At 36.9% G+C, this 27,085-nt stretch overlaps 1 protein-coding gene across 2 annotated transcripts in view; it reads right to left on the minus strand.

Moving 5' to 3' along the window:
• The window catches only part of LOC149804280 (interferon-induced protein 44-like), a 60,345-nt gene that overhangs the window by 6,021 nt on the left and 27,239 nt on the right, over positions 1 to 27,085 (minus strand). For both annotated transcript variants that reach the window (XM_089938333.1, XM_089938341.1), the window contains 3 exons: positions 4,462 to 5,009; positions 1,554 to 1,612; positions 691 to 888 (listed from right to left, as the gene is read on the minus strand). In XM_089938333.1, the coding sequence (XP_089794459.1) occupies positions 691 to 888; positions 1,554 to 1,612; positions 4,462 to 5,009 (805 nt within the window). The remainder of the gene's footprint in view (positions 1 to 690; positions 889 to 1,553; positions 1,613 to 4,461; positions 5,010 to 27,085) is intronic.

The following is a 27,085-nucleotide window of genomic DNA, read 5'->3' on the forward strand; positions in this document are numbered from 1 at the left end:
GAGCAGATACTTTCAGACCACTCATTGTGGTTTAGTAGGTTTTGTATTCAATTATTAAATTAACTTTTAATGAAGACACACTGGGGTGAAGTCTCTACCATTGCTGTAACTAACTGCATTACTTCAGTAACTCAACACTGCGCCAGAACGCTTTAGCTTTTTCTTCTTAAAGTTCTTATTTTTTTTAAAGAAACCTGGTAACTAATCGAACTGGTCGACACTCTTTTTTGTCATTTCCTCTACCTTTTACATTTTGGCAAAAGAAAAGGATATAAAAGAACATATCCCACCACACTTTAAAAAAAAATAGATTTGTAATCTTACTTAGACGATGATTTTAACACCAACATAATGATGCATAATTAGTGAACACTATAATGGATCACATTTTACTATAGTCCCGTGCGTAGAATAGTTTTGATAAAAGGAGTGCTTTTTTTGGTCGAGTTTTACTGCTTGCTAGTCTCATGCCAATAGGCCAAGGAAATAATACCTTAATATGATGCAAATCTCAACTCTAAACAAGATACACCACATTCTGAAGATTCTAAAGATGTAAGACAATTGTGAGCTGCACATGTACCCATAAACATCAAATGTTATTGTTTAGCTAGTTCGTTTTAAAACATATTCCACAACACCTGCCTGCTAAAAATTGGCGATGGACTGAAAATATTATCAACCGTGTACCTTGGTAGTCAAGCTGTGCTCTGCGCTTCCACTACAAGCCTGGCTAGTAACATATCCACGAAAAATAGAGCTGATGGAATTGAAGAAACTTGATTTGCCTGCCCCCACAGGTCCTACCAAAAGAATTTTGGCCTGTGATATCTTCAGCTCCTCTAGGGGTACGAAATTCTGAACCTCACACTTCAACGTTTCTAGAAGCTGAATGGACATGACATTTGTAAGAATATTGACATTCTTTAAGTACATGCATAATTTGCATCACTAAGAATCACAGAGCTTGGACAGACATCAGTAAGGGAAATAAATGTGCAATATTAAAGTACGACAAAAATGAATGCAGTGTTAACAGAACTTTTTTTTTAAAAAAAAAGAGAAAGAATTTTTCCAGGGAACTTTACGGCAATATTGCAGTAGGCTATTATTGCCATGCATACTCAATGCCAAAATTTGTCGACAATGACATGCAGAATGTAAGGTGATTGTAAATGCATTGCTGCAACATTAAATGATTTTATTTCAACTAAACAAACATTGATATAATTTTAAAGATTTCACAAAAAGATACACAATAAATAAATAATAATCAAACAAAGCTTGATTCCATCATTAGACTATCAGAAAGCAAACGTGTTATTTTATTATGTCTTGTTCTAGTATAAACAAATATTTATGACATAAAGTCATATCGTCGTACAGGCTCACACGAATGCCATGACCTAAAAGTATTTGAGCAAATACGTTCAGGTACGATGTGATTAAAATTATAATCATACGGCAATGCATGCCTAATATGGAAGATAAGAGCATGAAATTCGTGCTGAGTAAAGCATAATACTGTAATTAAGACAACACAATATACTTACGTCGTGATTCCATTCAGGTGTTGATCTCCATGGTTCTTCCAACTCTAATGTTGGTCCATCTATGAACGAGAATGTAATCAACAATTACGATGATTGCCGCTTTGAAGATTTTAATAAATCCTTAGCAGAGCCATTGTAATCATTATTTATCATGCACAAAAGAAATTCATCCAAATGATACTGAGAACAAAATACTGGTCAATTTTCTAGTGACATTTAAGGGGGGGGGGGGTCATTTTATTATCTTTACAGTTTCAATACTTAACTTTAATTGATAATATATACTAGCGTGTATTGTGCTCATGTACTGTTAAGCCATATACTTATACATATTGCAGCACATAACAGACACAAAAAAAAAATAACAGTCTTACCGATGGCATAAAAGTAGTGTTACTATAATGAATTGATAAAAATCAAAGATCACTTTGTTTAAAAATCAGTGTTCTTAAAATCTTATCATGTTGGTATTGTCACTGTCTATACCAAGAAACCAGATTTTACTGGGTGAATGTCACAAGCTTTAAATAACAATGCAGTAAAAACCAGTATTAAAATCCGTTCATAGTTTCATGGGAAATACAGGCAGCCAACTTGCAATACTCATTATGGAGTTACAACCAGTATTAAAAGCTGTTCATAGTTTCACGGGAAATACATGCTGGGTACTTACAATACTCATACACGTATATAAGACATATCTAACCTGTTGAGGATAACGTATTATAAAGTACAATGCATATAAATTAACATAAACCTTTGTGTCTAAAGTATAAACTGTAGATCACAGTGACCTTCTATATTGTAAGAGTGTAGTACGAAATAAATTAACCTAATTATCAAACATAAACATCGCCCAATAAATGAACTTTAAATATAAAATGTCAGCAAATTCACTGAATCATAATATTAAAGTGACAAAGAACTCTTTTGCAACACAGGTGTGGTATATATCAAGATATATTACTTCGTCAACTGTAGCGATATAGGAAGGACATATAGCAAACAAAAGTGTCATGCAGGAATGAGCAAAATGCAATATAGCCATAAAAAGATGAAATACAGGTCACGATAAGCTTCTTTTCGTGCAAGAATACGACGCTAACAGATAGAAATAGCAATAATTGCATGAGCAGGTCACGCACAGTGGCTGAGAAATAAACATCAAATTCAAACTTTGACCCAAATCAGTGATGTGTAAAATAATGGTTCAGAATGCCCTATTTATGCAATGAGGGAGTAGAGCTCAAGAAGATGCACACACCTCTTAACCTAAGATAGTGAACTGTAAAACTCGTGTTATAGTGGTCTTTTGGTATGGTTGTGGTACTAATAGAGATGCATACAATGTAGCTTAATGATTCCGTCATAATAAAAATTTAAACAAAAGTAGGTGATTCATGAAATATGGGTTAATGTGACCATCTTTATGATGTAAGTTCACCTATCACCAGGGTTTTTAGTCCTGATTTCACTTAAAGTCTTAACAATTATTCAAATATTGAGAGTTTGCATTATCTTACTTAAAATATTAATATTTTTGTTTGGAGTAGGGAATTTGGAAATGATGCAACATCACATTTTGGGTTAAAAATGGAAACCTTTCTAATCTTCAATAAAATGAGGAATTCATAAAATTGGAGGAAATCATCAAAATAGTCTAATAGTTAAGAGAAGCTCCAATGCCAATATGGTGATCCCTAATGCATGCAAAATGTTCTGTGAAAATAAAATCATCATTACTAACCATGTAATAAGAAAGATATTAATAATCTCAAGAATAATCGGAAGAAATTTTGAGATATTTAGTGAAACTGCGGCATGATATAAGAGTATGCATACAGGATGCAAAAAGGAGAAAACCGGTGTGGTCATGAGTTCAAAGTAAACACTTCACCTAATACAGTAAACTGTAATATGTAAGTGACACTGTTCTTTTATTGTAAGAGTGTGTTACTAATATAAGAATCTAGCGTGATGATACTATCATGAACACTGATTGAGAAATAGGCTTATATTCTAACCCAGGTCAGTGCAATATGAAATATGGGTCACATTAACCGGCTTTCTGAATGAGTGCGTAGAACTCATCATTCCTTTACTAAGTTCATGGTTACATATATAACGGTATACATTAAGGTTGCATAAAACGGTGCTAAACTAAAAATATAAAAACCAATCATATAAACATAATGTACATGTATGTACTGAGTTGTTCATTCTAGACAAGTCCCCAAATACTAGATGCTACAAACCCATTCAAGACTGTTGTCATGGATCTATGAAGAAAGAATGGTTGGGATGCAGATCTATTGGCTTTATAGGCCTTTATGAAATATCTCACACAGTCTAATTTTAACTTCTTGGCATGTATTAAAATTACACGTCATCATAAGCAATGCAAGTAGTTTTGACAAAATATAAAACGATATTTTTAACATACTTTTAAAATATTTAGACTGCATCAGTATGTATGTATGTATGTATGTATGCATGTATGTATGTATGTAATACACAGATAAACCAAACAGTAGTATTCTCTCCCAATGGAAGTTCTTCTCTCTGTCCCTTCTTCTCCTTGTCTTTTGCTAGTCTGTCACCATGCATCTGTAGCTCTGTAAATCACTGGAGGACAATGTAAGGTGTAACTGTCCATTACGGTCTTTCCTTTAATTTATCGTCGTTGTAAATACTTAAGAAAATTTCAATTATATGAGCAAGTTCATCATATTTAATTGTTACGTCGTGACTAAAGTACCTTCGTCTTTTGAAAAACAAACTCACCTAGAGTGACAAACTTCCGTTCGATTCACAACTATAAAACAATACTAGCTGGATCACCAATTTTCTCCAGCATTTTTAGATAATAACATTTGCAAAGTACAATTTTAAAAATAAATGAACATACCTGATACCTTGAAAACTTCAAGTTCTGTGAACTGCATATGACCGTTGTTTATTTCTTGCACTTGCACACCACGCGAATCATAGGCATTGTTTAAATTAACGCCACCATTTAAAGTAAAGCAATTGCCAGATTTATTCGCAATGGCAGTGAAGGTGGACAAATCGACAGCACCCCCACCGCCAAAGGTGGGACCATACCCTGCGTGGTCATAGATGGCATAGGTGCTAACTTTAAGGGGAAATTTTTTATATTTTGGTCGTCCGTTGTATCGTAGTGTGAACAAGAATGAGTTGTAATCAATTTGATGGCCACCAGCGCTTTTCCAGGAGACACTTGCATATCCGCCAAATACAGAACCGTCTTTGTTGTACAACACAGTAATAGTTGGTCCTTTATTATTGCAGAGTTGATGAAATGTTGCAGGATTGCACCCATCCCGGTTGATACTGTAAATCAACTCAAATGTTTTGGCTCCGTCTCCTATCCATTGTTCCAACTGGACTTTCTCTTTCTTAGTCAACTGATCAGCCATCTCTTCTCTAAGTATCCTGTTTTGAAAAAACGAAATATTTAACATTATAGTTACCAAAGGTGTCCTGACGAAATGATTCAGTGGAAGTCAGGAAACTATGTGTATAGTTTAACACAGTTTTGGCAAAATAAAAAATAATATAAAAACCCCATCTGCGAATGTAATCAGCATTTTTACTTGCTCTAACGTTTTAAGTTGTGGCAGTAAAATCCCCGATATATATACAGATGGAAAAATTAATATCATAGTGACGTCATGAGTACACGTGACGCAGTATCAACAAGAAAAAACACCTTTGAAACTTTTTTCGATAAAATGTACAAAGGGTAACAGAATAAAACCTCTAAAACTCACTTCGTTACAGTAAAACTCACCACATATTCACCATGAGTATTAGGTATCTATTTGAAGTAACTTCAAGATGATTCAGTTATAAACTGTTCTAGATGCAAGTTGAATAAAATATAAAAGCTTTCTTGTAATCTGAGAAATGGCATTACGGTCACAAAATCAAGTTACCTCTAATATTTTTAAAGACAGTTTCCTAGCAAGTGTCCGGAGATAATATCTCAGAGAAAAGCTGTAGGCAATTTATGGGAAAAGTCTGTATGTTGTACAAATAAATTTATTGTTTTGGTGAGTACTTATAATTATATTCAAAACCTAAGCAGTAGCTAGAGGCAACAACATAATGTTTGGTCAAACGGTACTCTCACATTTATCCCGCATACGCAATAATCACAGAGTTGACTGCCAGTGACATATAATCCTCTACCCGCTGAACAAGCAAAACCGAATAGTAACTGACCTTTTGTGCTCAGTGGTAATATCGGTATCATTTCATTATTTATTCCCCATTCAGGCACAGTTTGCGACAAACAATAACCAATTTCAAAAAGAAAATACAGTCAAATTTAGGTGTTGCACTTCAGATGGAAATAAAACATCAACAAAAACATATTCTTTAATATAATAATAGTATCAGCTATAATATAAATGCTATCATTTGGCATTGTCATCACTGGCATAATGCATATCTTTGCGAAACAAACAAGCAAAGATTAATATTCTAAAGAGAACACACTCTAGTAGTCCAGCTACTTGTAAGTATTTACGTTTATATGCAAATACATTTTGCGTATTACAACCACTCCAAAATTTGACTATCGACAATTTTAACGCATGATTACAAGACGTACTCACAATTACTGGCGAAATCAGTCACGCGAGTAAAATAGAACAGTAATCGGTTAGAATGTTTTAATTCATTTCTTTCATGACTTCTCAGAAAGCATTGATATTTTTAGTAAATGTAAGCTTATGAAAAGAAATTAAGATTTGCTGATCGGGGAGACAGTGGAAAACTAAAATTACAAATGGGTCGATCAGGGGATATTTCAGTACGACTTTAGTTCTTAACATGACGTATCCCTTAGTCATAATACCACATTCTATAGGCTTAACATAACGGTCTTGAATGGAGACATTATTCCTTCATGTTAAAAATGTTTCTGGCCAAGGCAAAAGGTAATGTTAAAACTATATCTACTAACCAACATGTCACATGAGGAAGCAAGACCCAGTTATCTACTAACCAACATGTCACATGAGGAAGCAAGACCCAGTTATCTACTAACCAACATGTCACATGAGGAACCATGACCAAGTTATCTACTACCCAACATGTCACATGAGGAACCATGACCAAGTTAACTACTACCCAACATGCCACATGAGGAACCATGACCAAGTTAACTACTAACCAACATGTCACATGAGGAATCAAGACCCACTTAACTACTAACAACATGCCGTCGAGTTAACCACACTCACTCTTATACTAACAAAGAATCACTCATTTCCTGACCACGCGGGACAGGATGTAATAAAAGGATGAAATCTTACATATATACATACATATATATTATCACGCATAAGGGTAGTAGTGTTCATACATACACAAACATGCTATTACAAACAGGGATAGGAGTGTTTACGTACACGCAAACACAGTATAACACACGCAAGGGTGGGTAAGATGTAGTTGCGAAAGAAATACACACAAACACAAACATAAAACCTACACTATTTTGTAATGGTTGAATAGTACCTCTTTTCTAGCCATCGAAATGAGTAGAATCGTTGTAAATGATAGATACAAGTGTATCCAACAAGTAACCTGCAGGTTTCTTGCTGCTTCTCAATAAGTCACTCACTGTTTCAGACTGCTATTAGGTCATTTGTGTAGCATTTGTTTGAATCGCAATGATGCTTGCTGTGTCTGACAAGCTAGGAGTAGGAGTAGTCATTGTTGTTAGCTTACTAACTTTTTAACTTATTTTGTTTCACTTATGTCTTCCCTTTCGTCTATTTTCCTTCTGCTAAAGAGGGTGTCGTAAGCAAAATCTAACTAAAAATGTTCTGTATAATTTACAACAATGGATAAATATTGTAAAAATAGTTAAATCGGGTACCAGGAGTTACAAAAACAGATATACATAACACTCTTTCTGTAACTTATTTCAACACATTTTAACTCTTTGAAACAACATTCACATAAGGTATCGATTATTTTTTGGGTATTCTTTGAATCAAGTATTCTCGAATCAATGTATTGTATTTGGTCAGTACCTACAAAACATGTCAATATTATCTAAAAGAGGAGAAAGCCCATTTTTCCTTGCTGGAAGTGGTTTATTTGGAGAATGATGGTGCGAACGTATTGAAAACATCTTTGTTTTTGGAGGAAAAAGAAAACTAAAGGGAATCTTATCTAGCACTTCCTCCATTGTTATATTGGGATTCGTTTCTACTGATTGTCAGCACATCGTATAAACTTGACTCTAGGTTGATTGGTTGTTTTGGAGTTTAACGCCATTTTACAGCACGTGATATAAGCAGCCAGTATTACTGGTGAATGACGAATCCAGGAAAATTCAGGTAAGAACCATCAAAACATGGGAAGCTACTGGCAAGCTTTCTCGCAGACCTACATTGGCTGGGCCCGAGACAATAACTCGCGCAGAGAGAGGTGAGATAGGAGTGATAGGTTGTTGTTGTTGTTGTTCTAGGGCTAAACGCCATTTGTCAGCACAAGATATGCCATACATGGCGGCCAGTATAACTGGTGGAGGAAGAACCCTGGAAAACCCAGGGAAGAACCACCGACCCACGAGAAGATACTGGCAGGCTTTCCCACATACCCACACTAGCCAAGCCTTGGACTCGAGCCCACGCAGACAGAGGTGAGATGGCAGTGATCCTAAACGGTGAGCGCTTTAGACCATTTGGCCACGGAGTGATAGGTGGTAAATGCGAGCATTTTGGCCACTATGCAACCCAGGGCTCTTGATAATACTGGAGTTCTCGACGGACTAAATCGTGATAGTTCTTGTTGGAATAAATCCAGTAAATTTTGTAACACACCTATTAGATTGAATACTTTTGCCTTACAAGAGGCAACATTTTTGGCAGCAACAGTAGCAGCTAGAGTAGCAGAATTCATTGCCATCGCCATAATATAGTTTTCCCTTTAGGAAACAGTTTACATTTATTCGTCCAAGTGGGAAAAAGTGATCCTAAGTTGCGTTTGGCAAGCGTCATCATGAACGAAGAAGGAGCAGTCGAAATAGGCGCCTAACACGTTTTTTTTTCTTGAATACGTACATGTTCTTGTGATAGTAGCCCTCTTTGTTGCAGATGTTTTTTTCTTGGGGTTTTTCTTGCGGATGTTAGAGTGTGAACTTGCTGCACCATCTCTCTTCTTTTTCTTATTTACTTTGGCTCCTTTTTTCTTCGGCATTAAGATATCATTTTAAAATTGAATTATGACACCTCATAAAAACTCACATCCACTTGGTTTTAAAATGACTTTTTAAATTTGTTTATCGAACCTTGGATCAGTGAGTGGTTACAGAGCAAATTTATCTTGCTTTTCAATACCCCACCCCACTTTTTCTTTGGTGTGGTATGTGAATGATACCTTGAAGTGACGTGCTGCTAAAGTAAACCATGATAAAACTTCTTTGAGACTAGCTTCTAACAAATGTAAACATGCTTGAGCATTTTCGATCGCGAGTGATTGCATATGGTGCACGAATCGATTTGACAACACGATAATATAGCAAGGAAGTTATTTCGAATACTGTTAGATAAACAAGACGTGAATGATGTTTTTAAGTTCGTTTCTTTTTAGAAAGAGGACGAAGGTGACGTTTAAATGACAGGACCTTTTGAAACATCTAAAATGTTACAGGAGGTGGGTAGTCGTTGGTCAGTGTCTAACCATTTGAACATCTTCAAACTTTTCAGTTTATTAAAGCATTGAGATTCCTAGAGTTCTATTGTCTATGTCGTAAAAGATGTAATTTTTCTTGGCGTTTCACTTAAATCTGTAGAAAGACTCTGTAAATGTGTTCTTGTAGCTCCAAAGGTTAGCTACGAATTTTTTCCTTTAATGTATCCATGTCGATAATAATCAAGACTCACCAAAAGAAGGATAGTGACATCATGGAGACAATTTAGCACATTCCAGGAAAGCTGAATCTTTATACACATATTCGTAGATCTTCTGATCACAACTGAAACACTGTACTTGGTTTCTTCGTCCCAAGTGGATTAATTCAGCACCTGTTGGAGATTTGGCGGTTGATAGTTTATCTGGATATTTAGGCCACGTTTGTATGTGTTAAATAGACTTTCAAAGTCACAATATCGAGGCAAATAAACAAGAAACACTTATTCTTTTTCGATTGTTAATCTCGATGAGCTAAAGTTCTCCAAAGAGGCTTGTGAGTGCATGGATGACATTCATAGACAGCCACACAAATGCATCTATTTTGCTACTAAAGAAGAAAGGTCATCGCGTTCATTTGTTGAGTAGAAAGGTCGTGCTGAATGTTTTCGATGGAACAACAGTACGAGAGCTACGAATGATTCTTGACTCCTGAAATCAAACTACATATTGGGTATTTAAAAAATAAAGGTTCTTTCATACACACTTGTCTAGAGTGTGATCAGCTACGCAAACATTAAGGATGTGAATTCCAGTCTCTTGCGAACATTAAAAAGTAAACAATACAGATAAAATCGACATGTTTCTTTAAGTCGTGTTTTGTTGTCACGGGATACCTCATCGAGTTCAATGTCATTTCTTTGAATGTAACAATTATGGCTGACGTCCACGAATTGCTGATGAAAACGACATCATTTTTATCTTGTACAACCTTAAAATGTTTGTTTTTTTCGTACAAATATGAACTTTTTAGTTGGAATATATTGTCAGTAATCCACAAGAACGTTTCTGTTGTTTTAATTGTTTCATGCTATATCGTTCGTAATGGGTTGTACTGACAAATGTTCGACTCAAAAACAGGAATGCAAGATCTGGAAGCTAAATATCCACAGCAGCTTTCTCCACAATAAATATGGCGCTCTCGACCGTTAAGCCTTTGGTAGCATGGCTCACAATAGTAACTGCATCAAAGAAATCCCGTGATGGTAGTAATGGTATCTAAATTCTATTGATGGTGATAAAAGTGAATATATATTTCGTCTGTAAAAGATGGTTGCCGAAACATTAGAGCGCCCTAAACGATGTCAGGGTATATACTTTCAAAGTATAACGAGGTACCAACACGTCATGGAGTCTTTACACTCTAGGAATGCAACACACGATCCCCTAAATATGTAATGAAACCTGCCGCTTTCTCTTGTGGAGATTCGCAATTGAAATCTACCAATTTCACCATCTACAGGTAAGCCGTCGTTCAAAAAATTTGTGGAAGTTACTTTTTGGGTCTCTCGAAAATCAAAAATAATCTTCAGGAGTTCCCGCACGACTTTCTTAGCTGACATTGACTCTCTCGATATTGTAGTGGATATAGAAGGTATTGACCGAGGCTCACTCATGTCATCTCTAACTTCACTAGCGTCATCTGATGCTAATACTTCACTCAGAGTATCTTCGTCATCTCTTGGTTTCATCTGGTTTCTCCCATGCGAGTTGTGATCGTGTCATCTTTATTCAAAATTTGATTTAACTATGGTGCACTCTTTTTCTCTTTCTCTTTCTCTCTCTTTCCAACCTCGCCGTAACAGAATACATTCATACAGCAATCAGTCTTTGAAAAATAACAATAGATCGAGCTTCTCGTCAGAGATTTACTGAAACTGATTAGAAGGTACACTTCCAACAAGACTTCTAACTACTATGCTCCAGATAAAAGTCAGGACATTTGCTAGGTCTGTCCAGAGTAAGGACACTAGACTCCAGAACGTCCACAACATGAACGAAAAGGAACCGCAACGGCAGGAGAATTGAGAAACAAAAGTAAAGATATATGTTATCTGTGTCAGGAAAAGAGAATTGGCCATCAGAGTCTCCAAAAAACGAAAGAGCGAACTCCAGAAGCAGTAGAATAAACATAACAGAAGAAGAAACCACACCCGTAAAGAAACCCCAAAAGGCGACAAACCTAGTAGAAACTGAAGTAGAAGTAAAAAGAAAGAAGAACATAGACTTTTGTAATGTTATTTGAAATTGCATTGTGATTCTGATATCACAGAAATATACATTGGAAAACAAGTAGTGAATTATTGTCTTCATTATTTTAATTTTCGTATGGATAAGTTCTTCACAAACTGACACAATTTTTTATCAAAGACGTATTTAAGTTTTAATTTTGTTTGGTCAATCATTGAGTAGAATCTTATTTCTAATAGATGCAAGTGGTCCTGAAAAGGACCGTTGGGATTTTGAAATTTATGGACATGACATTAGTTGCATCTGTCTTAAGCGTTCTCCACGTTCAAGTCCTAATCGGTTATTGTGGTAGTGGTATTGATTGCTGCTACTGGCATCTCAGTTGTGGTTAAAGTCCCAGTTGTCAGAGAAGGTTTAGAAGTATTGGATCTTGAGGGACTCTCTGCTCTTGGGCTAAAAAAGGCTGATACGTTTATGGTAGATGCTTTAACACCTGCAGAAAGTCTTTAAGAGGCAAACTGTTTTGTTTTCACTCTCCTCTTTCTGTTCACTGTTCACATTTTTCCTTTTGTTACGTATATTTAATTTATTTTTGATTTAATTTGTGTTTGATTTGATTTGATTGTTTTTGGGTTTTGGAATATTTTTATTTTCTTTATATGTCAATGTAATGTAATTTTGTTTACTAGGAATTTGATATTTTCCAGAAAATTCAGTTTAACCTGAATCTTTTCTAAAATACCTAATAATAGAAAAACTTCTTTTTTTGACAAGGTTCCTTGCCTTGATTGAGGGTCAAGTAAACAACGTTTCTTCGGAGTAAAATGATTGGTTCTTATCAAGGACATACAGTGGCTACGTGATTTTTATATGCAAACATGATAATGTAATCCTCTATTTCGCAATTAGGCATTTCCAAAATTGCGCAATACTTAGTTTTAATAGTGATGTTGAGAGAGAGAGAGAGAGAGAGAGAGAGTTGTTGTTGTTGTAGGGTTTAACGCCATTTTACAGCACAAGATAGGCTATAAATGGCGGCCAGTATAATTGGTGGAGGAAGAACCCTGGAAAACCAGAGATATAGAGAGATCTAAGAGTTTTAGGGCTTTTAAACACTTGATGTCAAGTTGTTTTCTTCTGATGTGTCCAGTATTGAATTTTTGAGTTTCTGAGTTTTATTTGAATTTTTCGGATTCTAAAAGATTAATTCGTTTCTCTGGAAATATTTTGTGCTCATACAGAATTCTTGAACAAAGACATTTCCTAAAAAAATATATTTGGGATTTCCAAAACCGGAGGATTAATTATTGTGTTTTTATAATTAACTATAGACTTCAACACAGTACAGGTTACAGGGAACGTCATCGCCTTCCATCTTGGTTTCTTCATCAGGACTCGAACTTGAATTCATTATAACATTTTATTAGTAGGACTTCTAAAATTGTATTCGTGGCTTATTCTTGTATTACTTTTAGATTTGATTATTAAAACCGTAAGTTCATATTTTTTCATTTTTGCAGACTTTTTCCAGAGAAATAAATTATTATATTTGTCAAACCTTGTTGTTTTCAATCTTTTTTGTGTTACTGTTTATTCGAGCCTAAACACGTAAGATAAGACTCTTCTCATCTGCTTTTTTTCTTCCTCTCCTTGTTGTTTCTTAACAAATACTACACTTGTTCTTCTTCCTGACGTTACGAAAAACCTCAAACTCTTACATTTCGTATATAATAATCAGACACTAGTAATGGTGGCGAAGGAGACGAAGGTAGTACAACCGTCGCAAGCAAATATTCTTGCGAAGGCGATAGGGCATCACAAAAAAGCCAAAATGCAGTCATCTTTGCAACAACAGTAGTAGCAGTTATACCACTATTCCGAAAATACAACGTATCCCAAGCCGATGCACCACAGTGCAATCACACTCGTCATTTTAATTTTGTTGTTATTGTATATGCACTGTTCTGCAATGGTAAATCGTAGTAATGAGGTTGTATGTATGTATGCATGTATGTATGTATGTATGTATGTATGTATGTATGTATGTATGTATTTAAGCAGGTACGTAGGTACGTATGTATGTATTTATACTGTATCATTGATATACCAAGAGAAAAGGAAACGAAAGATACAGCGTACATACTATACATATTTTTTTAACTATATCACATACATATAGACATACTTGCATTTCTAACGCAGTTAAGACTGACTACAAGCAACTGTATATTGACGGAATGAATGAACTCTGCACATCCCTGTCTGGTCTTCTTTGCAAATTAACACGATGCTTCTTTTATTTTTTGAACGTCTATTTGAATTGATTAAATATATATAAAATTTAAATGAAGAAAGTAGAGCACTACAAACACAACATTGTCAACTACTTGATCACTGCACGCGCTGGCTGTCGTATAGTGCTTGGGTGCAAAAAAACCCGGATGCGTCTCGTGAATGTGTTCTGGGCAAATTAAAACAACATGGAAATCTGGCCCGTGAACAGTAATTATATTAAAGAAATTAGTGTTTGTGGTCCTCGAGTGTTCTTACGAAATGCAATCTGGCCCTTCGCCGAAAAAGGGTTTGCAACCCTACCATATTGGCAGGCATATTTAAACGAGTTGGAAATATAAATGAGGAACCGGCAAGAGGTAATTCAAACAACTAAATTTATTTACAGTTTATCTAAGCCTTCATTATGAGTTAATTAACATTGCTAAAACCATAAAATTATCTATATCTTCCATTTATAACTTTCCCCTTTCCATTCCTTCGTGTTACTACATTTCCCATCCTTTTTAGGTATATAGCCATCGTCAGAAGACACTGAAGAAATTCCACAGCGCTCGCATTGTAATGGAATTTTGATAATATCCTTCTACGATCGTCGATCCATCGATCCATCGATCAAGAGAGAGAGAGAGACAGAGACAGAGAGAGACAGAGAGAGATTGTGTGATGTGATTTTGATTTTTAACGTAGCTTTAACAATTTTTCAGTCATATCGCTACGATGTCTGCAGTGTGGCAGTTTATAGTGATATCTATTACTGGGGCATCATGCCGCATACATGCAGCATGGTGTCCCACCCAGTCACATTATCCTGACACCAGGCCGACCAGTCCTAACACTAATCTCTTAATGCTGAGAGCCAAGTGAGGCAACTGTGTGTACCATTTCTGTAAGTCTTTGGTATTAGTCGGCCAGGGATCAAACTCACGACCTCCAGCATCCGAGGCGGACACTCCACTAGGCCACCGGAGTGGTCCCGTTGTTTTCGGGACGGATTATAGCTTGGTTGTCAAATCGATCGTAGACTTCTTAATTTTGACACAGCCTTAATATATCTGCTGCACAGATAGCATATAACATCTAGTTTTATCTTATTTAAAAAAAGAAATTCTCAATCCTTGTGATGAACTTTTTACAATCAATTTCAATGACATACAAAATGAAAGTACTTGTGTTGTGCAAGGTATGTCCAATATGTTGTGTTAGTGTTGTTGCTCTTTTTCTTATTATCATTACTATTACATTTATGCATGCAATTTCTTACTCTTTACAAACACACTAAGACACAAACTGTATCCTATCTTGATTATATAGTAGCTAATGGCAGAAAAACAGTTATACAATGGATACATTGTGACAGAAATGATAGGGAATAACGGTACTAATGTCTTAATATACCTCCCCGCGTTTTTTTGTACCCCCCAACCGATTTAAAAAACGAAAATGAGATTTTAAAAATTAGTCACCTCATTCATTGATTTATAATATAAAAGTGGATTGTGGCCATTATGACACTAACGCCGTAATTTATGCCAAAACTATAAACGAAATACATGTGCTAGGGAGGTGCACGAAATAGTGATGTCCTATAATCATATTACTCAATTAATCTAATAGTTTTATACAGAATCAGCATGGTTCACATATTACTGATGGCAATAAGTTCACTGTGACTTCTTTTGATTGTAAGTTTATATGAATCACATATACCTGTAATATCTAAACATCGATGTCATAGGTCACAGATCACAAACAAAAATAGCGTCCACGAGAACTGGACATGACCAATAAAAGTTTATTCACCGCGAAATACAGGCAACGTGGAACATCATATTTAATACATGTGTCGCAATGTTTTTATGAAGCGACCACAACATGTAGAAACACACTGGGATTAGAAAAAAGTAATAGGGTCATGCAATTTGCGTAAGAAATGGTACTGAATGTCAAATCTCGAGCTTTGACGAGCAACGTGTGGTATCATGATCTAGATGGTAATAGCTAAAGCTCATTGACAGAGATTTCTTACATTATAATAAACATGACTCCGTGGATTATGATCTAGATGGTAATAGCTAAAGCTCATTGACATAGATTTCTTACATTATAATAAACATGACTCCATGGATTATGATCTAGATGGTAATAGCTAAAGTTCATTGACAGAGATTTCTTACATTATAATAAACATGACTCCATGGATTATGATCTAGATGGTAATAGCTAAAGCTCACTGACAGAGATTTCTTACATTATAATAAACATGACTCCAAGGATTATGATCTAGATGGTAATAGCTAAAGCTCATTGACAGAGATTTCTTACATTATAATAAACATGACTCCAAGGATTATGATCTAGATGGTAATAGCTAAAGCTCATTGACAGAGATTTCTTACATTATAATAAACATGACTCCAAGGATTATGATCTAGATGGTAATAGCTAAAGCTCACTGACAGAGATTTGTTACATTATAATAAACATGACTCCAAAGACCACAAGAAGGTTGAGAATATGGCTATGAAGGTTTGTCTTTTTGAAAATGGTCGCATCGAATGGTCAAATTTAGTTTATCTGGATGTGTCTAGAGTAACAAAACTATATCAGTTACGGAGGGTTGTCCATGTTCTGCAGTTGCCAACTAAGCCAAATGAGGAACCGGCAAGAGGCAATTCAAACAATTAAATGTATTTACAGTTCATCTGTTGTTATTGTATTTTTTATTATGATTTTAATTAAAATTGCTCAAACCATGCAATAGTTTCTATCCTCCATTTCTAACTTTCCCCTTTCCATTGCTTCGTTTTACTACATTTTCCATCCTTCACGGGTCCGGAGACATCGCCACTAGACAGAAGAAATTCCGCAACGCTCGCTTTTTAACGGATTTCAGCTGGTATCTTTCTACGATGTTCCAGAGAGAGAGAGAGAGAGAGAGAGAGAGAGGCAGAGAGACAGAGACAGAGAGACGGAGAGAGACAGAGAGAAAGAGAATTACAAATAAACACCAAACGGAACGGAAAGTGCTATCCCTGGATGTAACAGAAGAATACTTGATTATACTAACATAATTTTTACAAATAAGAATAAATGATATAATCATAGTTAGGTAATTTTAATTCATACTCTAAAGAGATTCGAACCAGGGTCAGTGGGTAAACGATACCCATAGCCCTGCCTGCACGCGCCAATCCCTATGCCATCTCGACCATGCACACATCATCATTACATGCTGCTTGAAAGTCGGTGTTTATTGCATTGATGTGTAGAAGACACTCTCTCATGTCGACCCCGTAATTTATTTCTTTCCTAAGTACAGTCATTCCAGATTCTTAAGACAGAAATCAAGGTATATAGAATTATTATGGATAATTAAAAACGTACACAAAACAGTGTGTTGTGATGTGATTTGGATTTTTAACGTAGCTTTAACAATTTTCCAGCCATATCGCTACGATGTCTGCAATGTGGCAGTTTATAGTGATGTCTAGCACTGGGGCATCATGCCGCAGACATATAGCATGATGTCCCACCCAGTCACATTATCCTGACACCGGGCCAACCAGTCCTAACACTAACCTCTTAATGCTGAGCGCCAAGCGAAGCAGCTGTTAGTACCATTTTTGTAAGTCTTTGGTATGACTCGGCCGGGGATCGAACCCACGACCTCCCGCATCCGAGGCTGACGCTCTAACCACTAGCCACCGGAGCGGTGCACAAAATAGAATGGAAAGCGCTATCCGTAAATGCTATAGGTTGTGTCTACTACGCACGAATGCATATACCACAGAATTTGAAACATCATTGTTAAGTGTGTCTTCTTCTTCTTCATCTTTGGCATCCTAGCTAAAGGCTCCATAAACATTAATTAGAATTGAAGAAAACATAAAAACGATGCACGAAATTTGAGAAGGAAGCAAGCATATCAACTCCGATACAAGAAGTTGCAATTATATATGAAATTGATATATTCCATTTGGGATTGTTTTGAAGAACAATATTATAGGCTCCAGAAAACGAGGTTCCTAAGGAAATAATTTGCTTTATTCAATTGGCTCAATAGCATCCAATGAAACCAAGACAATGCTTCTCCAGATGGCGCATGTATACCACGAACATTCTGATTCCCTGTTTCAGAAGCTATGCTTAAGTTGAGAACCAGTTAAGAAATCTCATAGTTCACTTGCCAAATCTCCACAGTCCAATATGTAACCTTGAATGGGGGACTTTTATACTGATTCACCCGATTTCTTAACGCAAGGTCACTAAAAGTTTATTAACAAAATTAGGCATATCTCACTTATAGCTTCTTCCAGACTGTGACATAGAAAAACAACCACCATTCGCTTGAGGATCACTGCTAGCAAGACAGCAGTTGAACAGACGAACTTCTCTGATTAATATTCCAGATTTATTTATGAAAGGATAGATAGGAGTCATATGTTTGGTCTACATGTATTTTAAAAAATTTCTAGGCAAACAACAATAATCTATGGCAGAGATATCGTCGATGTTTAAGTGATGGTCATCAATAAAAATAACCTAAGAACCATGGGTATTAGCGAAGTCCAGAATCCAAGTCCTTCGTTCAAAGTTAGATCTAAAGTATAATTGTTGTTTATATATTTAATAATGCGATATTGAAATATATCACTGGGAGAAAAGTGATAATACCAGTGGCGATACTACTTTTATTAACACAGCGGTGATATCCCCTTTAAAATTAGTTTCTTTTTCTTTTTCCATTCATAGGTATATCTGCCCATATATGGCAAACATAATGTATTTGACTCAGACTAAGATAATGATCGTAATATTTAGCCCACGCTCCTAGAGAAATATTAACTATGTATTATTTGTTTACAAAAATTAAAACAACGTCAGTGTCTCTAGTCACCTACAACATGAACTTGATTTTGGACAAAGTCAAGTCCAAAATATAAAAGTGTATAACATCCCGGAGAAAAAAACCCAACAATACAAATTAAATATACATAACATTCTAACTTTACAGAAAATATAAAATCACTTTTTCTTTTAAATGCATCATACAGGTTTGTTAAGGAGGCAGAAAAGATGTTTATGATTTTTCAAATACGTATCCAGGGTCCTTGATCGAATAATCGACTTAGGGATTATCTTAGACAGACTTTAACCAACCTTATGAAAAAAATAAACGACAAGTCATTTTATGATATTGTGCAGAAAACCATGAAGTCGCTTGTGCTGAGGTGATCCACAGTGGATGAAGTGAGCAGCGAATACTCGAATGATTATGGTGTAACTAACGATTACCTTACATGTAGCAGAGCAGCGATGATCATCAAGAAAAAATAATTAGAGGTGTGACTTTGACATCATAATATAACAATACCATCTACGCTCACCGACCGTGAGAAGAAAAACGAAAACATCATATGACGAGACAGGCGACCATATGTGACACATTTACCAAAAATATATCTCATCATAGAATAGGCAGCATGGATTCAATGTATAAGTATCACAGAACGGTCGAGATTATTGGCTATCAAAGCAAAATCAATGATATACTAGTTGTACGATTATATGATGAATTGGAGGTACATGGGCCTGATTTACGCTTGATGTTAATTTTATCGGAGTTGGTACCTAACCGATTCGGTCAGGATCGGGAAGATGAGCCCGTTTACTTAGCAGAGACTGATTTGAGATTAAAAAGCACTTTCTTTGGTGGAAAACGTAAAGTACTATTCATGACTATCATCCCCAAGATTATGAAGTGTTTACCTTACGTACCACAGAATATAAAGCTAATAAGAAGTTCAATGGCTTTAGGACCCAATCCATGCAAAAGTGTATGCCCTCGAAAATATGAACTCCGCGTCAAAACTTGTCATTACGAATACTGTAAATCGCATTAGCTTGGGTTTTGTCTTGATCTAGGTGCTTCACTATGTCTTAAATGTAGTAATGAATTAACGTTTCTTAATAAGCTTTGCCGACCATGCGGATCTTTTTGTGAGTATCATCGTGCACGCCGTTAGGATTCGCTGAACATATGAACGTAGAAACACCAGACGATATGATCGTATAAACATCCAACATCATCTATCAATAACATACTATATTCAGTGAAATAATAGCAGGACTGAAGCGAATCGATTGCAGTTTCTGATTTTAGTAAAGTAAAAATGCTTAAAACATGTATTGCCAGAATTTGCGGTTAGACAATGATTTCCCCTAATATATCATTACGCCTACCGTTATTCAGTTTAGGTAACTCGCGCGACAACGTAAGATACGAATATCTTACGGTATGAGAAAAGCTACCGTACTTCAGTTATTTTTAGGACCCATACATGAACCACGACCACCTCCTCCGGATCAACGATTAAAAAGATTGTAACGACAACTTTAATAGTACAACAACAAAAACAATCCAAGCATAATATACAAATAGCGAAAAGCAGGAAAAGCTGACATACTACCGTTATTACACATTACAGTTGCACCGCGTCTGACTCTGAGACAACATTGTGAAAATGCAGGACGATTAAATGTCAAAATTCCAACATGAACCAAACGTGCAGAAACTGCGCGGATAACCGAAGATGAGCAAAACTGTTGATGCATCAAAACTGTCTACGTATCGTAGCCACTATTGCCGCTGAGGCAGCTGAGTATGTTCATCAGGAAAACGTCCTAGAAGTTAAGCTGTATAAGACCTCTCGTGATCTTCACGTTTACTGGGCAATGATCTTAGGCGTTTTAAGCCAGACATAGATGGCTCCAAACGTTCACCAATTACGCGTCCAGGAATTAACAACCTTACAGCACTTGGGTGAGATAGTGCTGAAGTCCGGTTTCAAGGTTGACGTTGTTCTCAATGTGGAATTTACCATGCCTGGCCATGTAACCAAAGATGGCTTTACATCATAACAGTCATAGTTTTAAGCTGGTGCCTGTGTGATCTTGAACAATAAACACACATATACATATACTATTAATGTTGAAATTAACAAACGTTCCGCAAAGATTCTTAAGACGTTTGAAAAATAATCACGAGGAATTACAGGATCAATACTTTCCAGGTGCTTGGAAGTCCAGCTTTACATTTCCCCATACAATGTTATTCACAGATCGAGTTACATATCAACACCAAAGGATGTACCACAGCGCGATGACACCCAATATTTTGAATGGTCACTCAAGTTCGCATTGCATCACGCAAATGACAATTATATCAGCCTCGAAAATACAAACAATACCTATGTGAATTCAATTTGGTGACATAAAATTTCCTGTGGAGATAGAAAAATCAACGATGTTTAACTGTCATTGAATCCCTTGCTCAGGTAAAGCTCCAGACTACTTATGCATGTTGACTTGTTTCCAAACTGAGTGCGCATGTGATTATTGGCCACGCTGGATCAAGAAAACACTTGTTAAATGTGACTTTGACATGGCTAATTAAAGGTCTGTTGTACATAATTGTGCTGTCAGCGGACGATCATCTTTTTGGTGGACTCAGAGAGTTTAAGGGAACTCTACAGTCATCACGAAAAGTAAATTGTGCTCCGTTGATTTCTTGTCCACATTCGATGAAGCTCCTACTAGTGACGACCTTGTTCTGAGTGATGATAAATATTTCGTGTCCGATGATGTGATATTTGAACGCCAAGACAATCCCGCGAGCACATTTTGCAAAGGCTGTCACTTAGTCTATGTCGATGTCACACAATGATACGCACACGCACCTAAAGAAATCCAAGACAGCTGTCACTTGATGATATTTAGCGGAATTGGCGAGCATGGCCTTGCTAATATTCTTTGGACTTCGTGTCAAACTGACTACTCGTAGAATGAGCTTCGGAATATGTTTGCCAAGCTCACCAAGACGTTGAATAGTTTCTTCACTATGCCTACACCAGAAGTTCCGGAAAATACCGAGCCGGTTTAGACGCAAGCGTCTAATACAATAGTTTACCAACTGTAATAAACATACACGATGACAATTTCCGTTAGCGATGCCATAGCAGAGGACTCGGATCGACGTAGATAACCGTACTCGATCAACGGGAACGTTTACACAAGTGCATGGATGCTAACAAATGTGCCAAAGATCTGTTACAGTCGAGAAAAAGGACATGGGAAGACTTCACAGCGGGCTTCGAACAAATGTTTGCACCGCTGATTCAACCAATACATGAAATTGTAACCAAGATTGCGCAAAGTACTAAACAAGCGAAAAAAGTTGCGTAAACCCCTACAGCGACGATGGGAACAGACAAACATCCTGGTACCGTAATACATTAGCCAGAACAATTAGCATAAATGGGAAACCAGCTAAGAGGAACTGAAAGACGAAGTTTTAGAGATGCTTCCGCTTGTTTCATAAGAACACCTTTCAAAGTACGTATCAAAGTTAAAGTCAGCTTTTCGAAGATTTAAACAATCAGCAATGCAGCAAATTGTTAACGATTCTATATAGTTTGTCGCTAAAGGACCTGACCCAAAACAACTAAAACCCTCCATATTTGAACATAAGCTGCCAGCGGATACGCGCCCAAGTTAGATCAAAGATAAATTACCGGCATCGGTAGACATGGAGTGGGTTGGACAAAACGATTAAGCAGTACAGATCCTATGTGTTCTGAGTATGAGAAGTTTTTTTTACCCCGTCTCAGAGCATAGGTAAAGAAATGGACAAACAAAATGTAAAGATTTTTCTGGATACATTTAATATAGCTATAGCCGCAATCTATGAAGGCGATTCTAAACAAACTGATGTGTATCCAACAAAAGTAGGAGAACACTATTTCTCCCATCATAGAAAGAACTACCCAAACATGGAAAAAGCCTTTGTAGACCAGCAGCAGTTAAATAAACCCCTGGATTGGAAACACTAGCGCGGTCAGTTTGCGCAGTCAACAACTCACCAGAAGTTGTCAATGAAGCCTCAACGATTTATCAGCAGCTGCTCACCAATGACATCATGGACTCGGGGATGTTTCGCGTGTTGATGAGCGAAGACATGGAAGAAATCGATCATGTATTTAAAACCGATGGTGAGTTCTGAATCACTTTCCATTTAAATACTTTATCTTCTACGAGAAATCAATGCTGAGATGCGACGTGCTGTTGAACATAGTATGCAGAGCAACAACTCGATGATTACAATCTAATCAATGAAACATAATTCTATGTTACTTTCTCAACACCAAAAACAGCAGGGGAATCGTGCACACTTGCAACTGCATTATGGTCGTTGAGTGCGTATTACAGTTGTTCTAATTTCCAATCGCTGCCGTGTGGGGTCTTTACGTGAATAACTTGCTTGTGTTCTCGCCAGAGGTTGGCTCAACTTGGCGTACTGTATAAATTTCCACTGGCGCCGGCGACATGGAACATGTGATGAGTCCAATGAAGGAATTCGTAGATTACTAGTAAAGACTCTAAAATTGTATACGTGATCAGGATACCGTACGCAGTTTCGTCATCCCAGTTGAATCTACGCTATACATGGTTAACATTGGACAGTCGCTTTTGAGAACAGATCTTGGTTGGCACAAAAGTATTTCCAATAAATAAACAAATGCTGCGTGCAGGATGACCTGAAGGGTATGTATATAATATCGCACCAGACAGTAATGATTACCTCGATGATTCAGATCAATTTAACCCGTGGCACCATTAGAGGTAAGAATGCGGAGGTTCTGCAAAGGAAGCTACTCAACATTACCTACTGTTTGGGTTTTCACCAACTGTAGAAACAAGGGACGTGATATCTATTACTCCTGCAATACATGTGTATCTCCATGCCACAATGCACGGGTGACACAATTTCGTCTTACCCTTTTCGACATGGACGGTCATTTGGTAGATCTCATTGGGAAACCTTGATACTACAACTATACATTAGAGATCGACCTGAATTGTAAATACATGACAATATTAGGTGGACGTGTGCTATCACGACATTTTATTAACGCAAGAAAATCTGTTTATATGATAAATGATCTCTCGGACTTGTGCTGGCGCGCTGCACCGATCGCTGCACAATTTGCAATTTGAGTTCTTGGTAGCATTAAAATATTGCTTCTGATCAGTTGAAAAATCTGGGACTGCAAACGGTAAGATCGATTCGAGATCGACTTCTACGATTAGCAACATTGCAACCAAATGCGATTACACTTCCATCAGCCTAAGCAATGCCCGAGTCTGTCAGAAAAATTATCAATGACGCTATTCAACAACACATAACTGATTCAATGATTGCCAACACCACGATGGGAAGCATATTACGGTTATGGACTGGGTCTGGGCACAAGAGACGCCCCAAAAGGTATTAGATAAAACAGATAATGTATATATAAAAAGCCAGCAACATTTGAAGAAGTATTCGATCCTCCGATTGAAATGGATGTGCCTTTAAAGATAGATCTAAGCTATAAAAAAATCAACATTATCCGTACGCAACGAAAGATCCCAATCATAGAGTTCGATTAGACTATCAAGTGCACGATACGTTTCCGTAATTTCTTCTGTGTGAGGCTTTCCTGGAAATTGATGGAAAATTGATACAAACCCATAATAATAATTACGACGACAATGCTCAGGTTGGATTTTTCAAAAACGATATTATGGCGTTATTTCATGGATGGAAAGGAAATCGAAATATCTTTGAGCAATGTGGGTATTGCCACGACAATTCTCGGATTTACAAGATAAAGCGACGATTTTGCAAGATCCGCTAACCGGTCCAAGATGTTTTACAAAGACTCATCCGATGTGGCTGATCATTTCCGTTATAACACTGGAAATGTAACAACCGCAGTAAAGAGATGAAACAACATCAATAATAACTAATTTAAACTTTGCAGCATCGAGGACAACTTCCGGGTGTCCCGTTATTGCTTTTGCCTTGCCAATGGCAAGGGTGTGTTGTGGAAACTGGCATTGTGGATGGCCGTGATAATCAATTCAGTGGCTGTAGAAACACGTTTGTTAGAGCTTATGAGTTCTTGAGGCACACCACCGCAAATTATCGCTTCAAACACTTACTATAGACATTTTTATGATGGCAACGTTCAACAGTTATTACAGTAAATAACTATCCAGTAAGGAATCAACGCACATGAATTTGTGGCATTTCAATATGTAGCTTGGGCGCGTGGTGAGCAGCATGTTACCAAATAATGTTTGAAAAAGTTGCAACATCTGAAGATATTTTCCGGTTAAACGATTAACTGGAACCCGCCCAAGAAATGTTGCTTGTTTTTACCAATAATCATGTCGCACGTGCATATCAAAAGCGGTGGCCGTTCATAGGACGAGATCAAAAGATTGACATGGGACTGCCGATTTCCCTCCCAAAAAAGATTTTGCTATGTTTTGCCCGATTTATTACTTTTGGTTAGAACACCTGGACATATACAGACAGTCTGTGGTCGACCTGGACTTCCATTCACGTGTAACCCAGGTCCCCGATGGCGACCTCGACGTCAATCTTCTAGTCCCTGTCCGAAACAAACGTATTACTGTAACTCTATGATAAGTAGCTTTTGTTAGATGGCACAGGGGGTAGACCGATGGTCATTGACGTACCCGTGCAAAACTTTTAATAAAATAGCATAATGTAAAATAATGTTTCATCACGAAGTTATGGTTAACTGTAGCCCAAACACATCTCAACCAGCTCAATACAGCCAAAGAAAATAACACCTTGGTGACATAAAAATCATTAAAGTCAGAGGTGTTACAAATGCAAAAGCACACGGGCGGGATATTTCCATTCCTCATGGCCATGCCAGTGTTGTTAACTGCTGAGCCTCCTGTGGTCGCATAATCGACTGCGTTCAGGGGCAGTTGGAACATCATCATTTATGGCACTGAATTTTCATTTGTAGGCCGTGTAACGTTTTGTAAACGAATTAAAAAGGAAAGGATATTCGCTTTCCAAGAACAACTCATTGAATACACTCAGTCTGAGTGTCACTCGTGAAAGATCACGCATCCATTGACCAATCTTGATTTAGTCATAACTGCAAAGTCAGTAAGCGTTTTCGTGGTGTCTTTATGCGGAAAGAACTTGCATCGATGATCACACGCTCAAGAGAAACCGCTATTGTTAAAAACAGGACCAAAGAATCATTGTGTTGTACACGCAGTGACACCCAATCATCTTTTCTATGTTGACCCGTAAGGGCCTGAAGCACAATTTTAATTCGCTTATTATTTAAACCGAGGCGGGTAAAGTCGTCTACCGCTGTTTTATTCGACTCTGACATTACGAACCCAGCTGGACAGGCCAATATGTGGATATCTTTTTATTGATGTGTTGCGTGCACTTGATCGTTCACCTATACCACAGCGTACCATAAAAATGTATACTTAACAGGATATGAAATATAAATTATTAACATTTCTGAACGTTACTCAGCCCGACACGGCACTGATGTATATCTGAGCAGGTTTACCAGATTGTTGTTGGTCCGGCTGAGCTTGTGAATTTTCAAGATCAAACAGGAAAACTGCTAACATCCAACGTGGACATTCAAGATGTTGTTGTGAAGATAAGAGGTGTTGTCACAAAGAATCTGGCGGAAATCATTTACATCTGATTAATCAGAGACTCTTTTTGTCTCTGTCAAAGACTATGTTGACGATGCCGATGATACAACAAAGCAACGCGTGGATTAACAGATCACAGAGAGGCACTCGCCACCAAGAAGATGAAAAAACTGAATATAAACTTACAGTTGGTCGAATTATTCTTACTGACGTAAATGAATTTGATAAACCTTAAACTAACGCGAGTTATGATCATATATCTTTAGTATTTCCGATTATTTTGATTATATTAATGGGTTTCATAGAAGTTACACGAGTAACGTCATTATTTAACGCAGCTATCACAGTTGGTAATCTTGAAACCCATTCACGAGACCTCATGTCTTTTTTAACTTTTTTCGGGGATATTTCCTGCGCATACTGATATCCAAACAAACACTAAGTTGTATTTAGTAGTACCATCTGTAGATGATCAGCGATGCTACGATGTACTGAAAGATTTTAATGAAGAAGCGAAGTCGTCGGATAAGACGGTAATGATATTATTGATTTTATAACCAATATTCATGAAGCCCCATCTTTAGATGACCTCGATGGATTTATTAATAATCTCGTAGCATATGATGATGTGATGCTGGACAAACAATCAAATCCAGCTCGGATATTTTCCCGAGGGAGACATAAAAACACAGACTTGATTTATGTTACCCAGCGATATAAACAAATACCTAAAGTGATCAGAGACAAATGTAATAGTT

The sequence above is a fragment of the Sinohyriopsis cumingii genome, chromosome 2, assembly GCF_028554795.1.
Source record: "Sinohyriopsis cumingii isolate HCF-2022 chromosome 2, ASM2855479v2, whole genome shotgun sequence".
Lineage (NCBI taxonomy): Eukaryota > Metazoa > Mollusca > Bivalvia > Unionida > Unionidae > Sinohyriopsis > Sinohyriopsis cumingii.